Here is a 2,695-nt window from a genome sequence, read left to right as displayed (position 1 = left end):
CACCGCGGTCCTGCAGCTCCCGCCGCACGCCCAGAAGGATGGGGGCCTCACCAGCCCCAAAAAGAGACTAGGGGAACCGCTTTAGCACCAAAGAAGGAGCAGGGAAGCTCCCATAGAAAGAGTGGGAACCCCGTATTGCTCAGGCTCTGCGTGTTGAGGTGTCCCTGGCTCCCTTAGAGCCTAACGTGGCCCTGCGTGGTCCGGGGACACTGCAGGGCCCGTGCGAAGTGCTTGGGGCAGGAGACAGAGCCCACGTGGGAGGGGACACGGCACAGCCTGGGGGGCTTTGCAGCAGTGCATGGGGTGGCACTCAGCGTTACGTGAGCAGAATTTGGGCATGGCCCCAGTGAGATCTCGTGGTCCCCAGTTTCCCTTCCATTATGGGTTTAAAAGGGAATATTACACCCTCCTCCCACTGCCCCCTCACTCCCCCTCCCCGCATGAGCCCTCCCCCCAACCCCATCATACCAAAAACCAGAGTCAGGAGTAACTGGACAGCCATAAATTTATTGAGTAATTACAAAAAAAAAAAATAGAGACACAAACAGTAAAAAATGAAAAAAGGGGAAAAGGGGAGGCCATAGGGAGGGGGCACAGGAGGGGTGAGCTAACATGGGGCTGAGGGGAGCAGACACCAAGGGGCGAGGCCAGGGCCCTCCCAAAGCAGCGAGTGCAGGGCCATCACTTGGCGCCCTGCGCCTCCGACTCCTCCTCATCATCCTCGTACATCTCGCCCTCCTCCTCGGCCGTGGCATCCTGGTACTGCTGGTACTCTGACACCAGGTCGTTCATGTTGCTCTCTGCCTCGGTGAACTCCATCTCGTCCATTCCCTCCCCTGTGTACCAATGCAGGAAGGCCTTGCGGCGGAACATGGCGGTGAACTGCTCCGAGATGCGCTTGAAGAGCTCCTGGATGGCCGTGCTGTTGCCAATGAAGGTGGAGGACATCTTGAGGCCGCGGGGCGGGATGTCACACACTGCAACTTTGACGTTGTTGGGGATCCACTCCACGAAGTAAGAGCTATTCTTGCTTTGGATGGCCAGCATCTGCTCGTCCACCTCCTTCATGGACATACGGCCACGGAAAACAGTGGCCACGGTGAGGTAGCGGCCGTGGCGTGGGTCGCAGGCAGCCATCATGTTCTTGGCATCGAACATCTGCTGGGTGAGCTCGGGGACGGTGAGGGCACGGTACTGCTGGCTGCCACGTGCTGTTAGCGGGGCGAAGCCAGGCATGAAGAAGTGAAGGCGTGGAAAGGGCACCATATTGACAGCCAGCTTGCGCAGGTCAGCATTGAGCTGCCCAGGGAAGCGCAGCGAGGTGGTGACGCCGCTCATGGTGGCCGAGACGAGGTGGTTGAGGTCTCCATAGGTGGGGGTGGCCAACTTGAGTGTGCGGAAGCAGATGTCGTACAGTGCCTCATTGTCGATGCAGTAGGTCTCATCCGTGTTCTCCACCAGTTGATGGATGGAGAGCGTGGCGTTGTAGGGTTCCACCACCGTATCCGACACCTTGGGGGATGGCACCACACTGAAAGTGTTCATGATGCGGTCGGGGTACTCCTCACGCACCTTGCTGATCAGCAGTGTGCCCATGCCCGAGCCCGTGCCCCCACCCAGGGAGTGGGTCAGCTGGAAGCCCTGCAGACAGTCGCAGTTCTCACACTCCTTCCGCACCACGTCCAGCACCGAGTCCACCAGCTCGGCCCCCTCCGTGTAGTGCCCCTTGGCCCAGTTGTTGCCAGCCCCGCTCTGACCTGGGGATGGGGAGACACAAAGGGTGCGTTGGGCGGAGGGCATGGTGTCAGGATTTGGGGTTGGGTTGGGGCCGCGAGGATGCGCCTGCAGGCAGCCCCAGGGGCGTCCCCTCCCGGTGTGGGGTGCGGCCACCTACCGAAAATGAAGTTGTCGGGGCGGAAAAGGTGCCCGAAGGCACCTGAGCGCACGCTGTCCATCGTGCCTGGCTCCAGATCCACCAGGATGGCGCGAGGCACATACTTGTGAGCTGCAGAGAGACCGCATGGTGTGCCAGAGGGAACAGCCACCACCCAACCCACCCAACCAGCACGGGGAAGGGTGCACATCTGTGCCCCAAAACACAGGGACCCCTGAGGCAGGGTCCTTTCACTGTGTCCTCTCCTCCTCTAAACAAAGGAGTTCCCATTGGGTTCAACGGCAGTTTCCATTTCCCCCTTCCCATCCCCCAAACTACAGAGTCCCATGAGGTTGGTCCATCCATTTCATGTCCCCCCCATCCCCCTACAAAAAAAAAAAAAAAACAACCAAAAAAACCCACAAACAACACACCCCTACTGAGCCTCATGGGCTCTATACACGTACCACAGAGCTCAGTGCACCGTTTCCCTCCCTTTTGTCCCTACAGCAAAGGATCCCCATGAGGCTGGGTGCATTCCCCCCCGCTCTCAAAACCATCGGTTCCCATGGGACTGAGGGCAGGCGTCTGTCTCAGCGTGGACCGTGACCGCGGGAGGGAGTGTGGGGACATGAGGTGGGGGGGGTCCGTGCGGAGGGGGTTGTGCCACTTACAGGAGGCCTCATTGTAATAAACGCTGATTCGCTCCAGCTGCAGGTCCGAGTCACCCACGTAGTTGCCGCTGGGGTCTATGCCATGCTCATCGCTGATCACCTCCCAAAACTGAGGGGGGAGGGGAGGGGGATGAGAAGGGGAAAGGGA

The 2,695-nt window shown here is 59.6% G+C and overlaps 1 protein-coding gene across 1 annotated transcript; it reads right to left on the bottom strand.

The window, feature by feature from the left end:
- Window positions 1-527: 527 nt before the first annotated feature.
- On the bottom strand, window positions 528-2,678 carry TUBB3 (tubulin beta 3 class III). The gene is made up of 3 exons (XM_010718168.2): window positions 2,548-2,678; window positions 1,895-2,005; window positions 528-1,757 (listed from the first exon to the last, which is right to left on the bottom strand). The coding sequence occupies exons 2-3, from the start codon at window positions 1,953-1,955 to the stop codon at window positions 682-684; spliced, it is 1,137 nt and encodes a 378-aa protein (XP_010716470.1). The 5' UTR covers window positions 1,956-2,005; window positions 2,548-2,678; the 3' UTR covers window positions 528-681.
- Between the last annotated feature and the right edge of the window lie 17 nt (window positions 2,679-2,695).

The sequence above is a fragment of the Meleagris gallopavo genome, chromosome 13 (genome assembly GCF_000146605.3).
Source record: "Meleagris gallopavo isolate NT-WF06-2002-E0010 breed Aviagen turkey brand Nicholas breeding stock chromosome 13, Turkey_5.1, whole genome shotgun sequence".
In the NCBI taxonomy this organism is placed as follows: Eukaryota; Metazoa; Chordata; class Aves; order Galliformes; family Phasianidae; genus Meleagris; species Meleagris gallopavo.
Note: the sequence above shows the minus strand (reverse complement) of the source record. Positions and strands in the feature narration are given on the sequence as shown.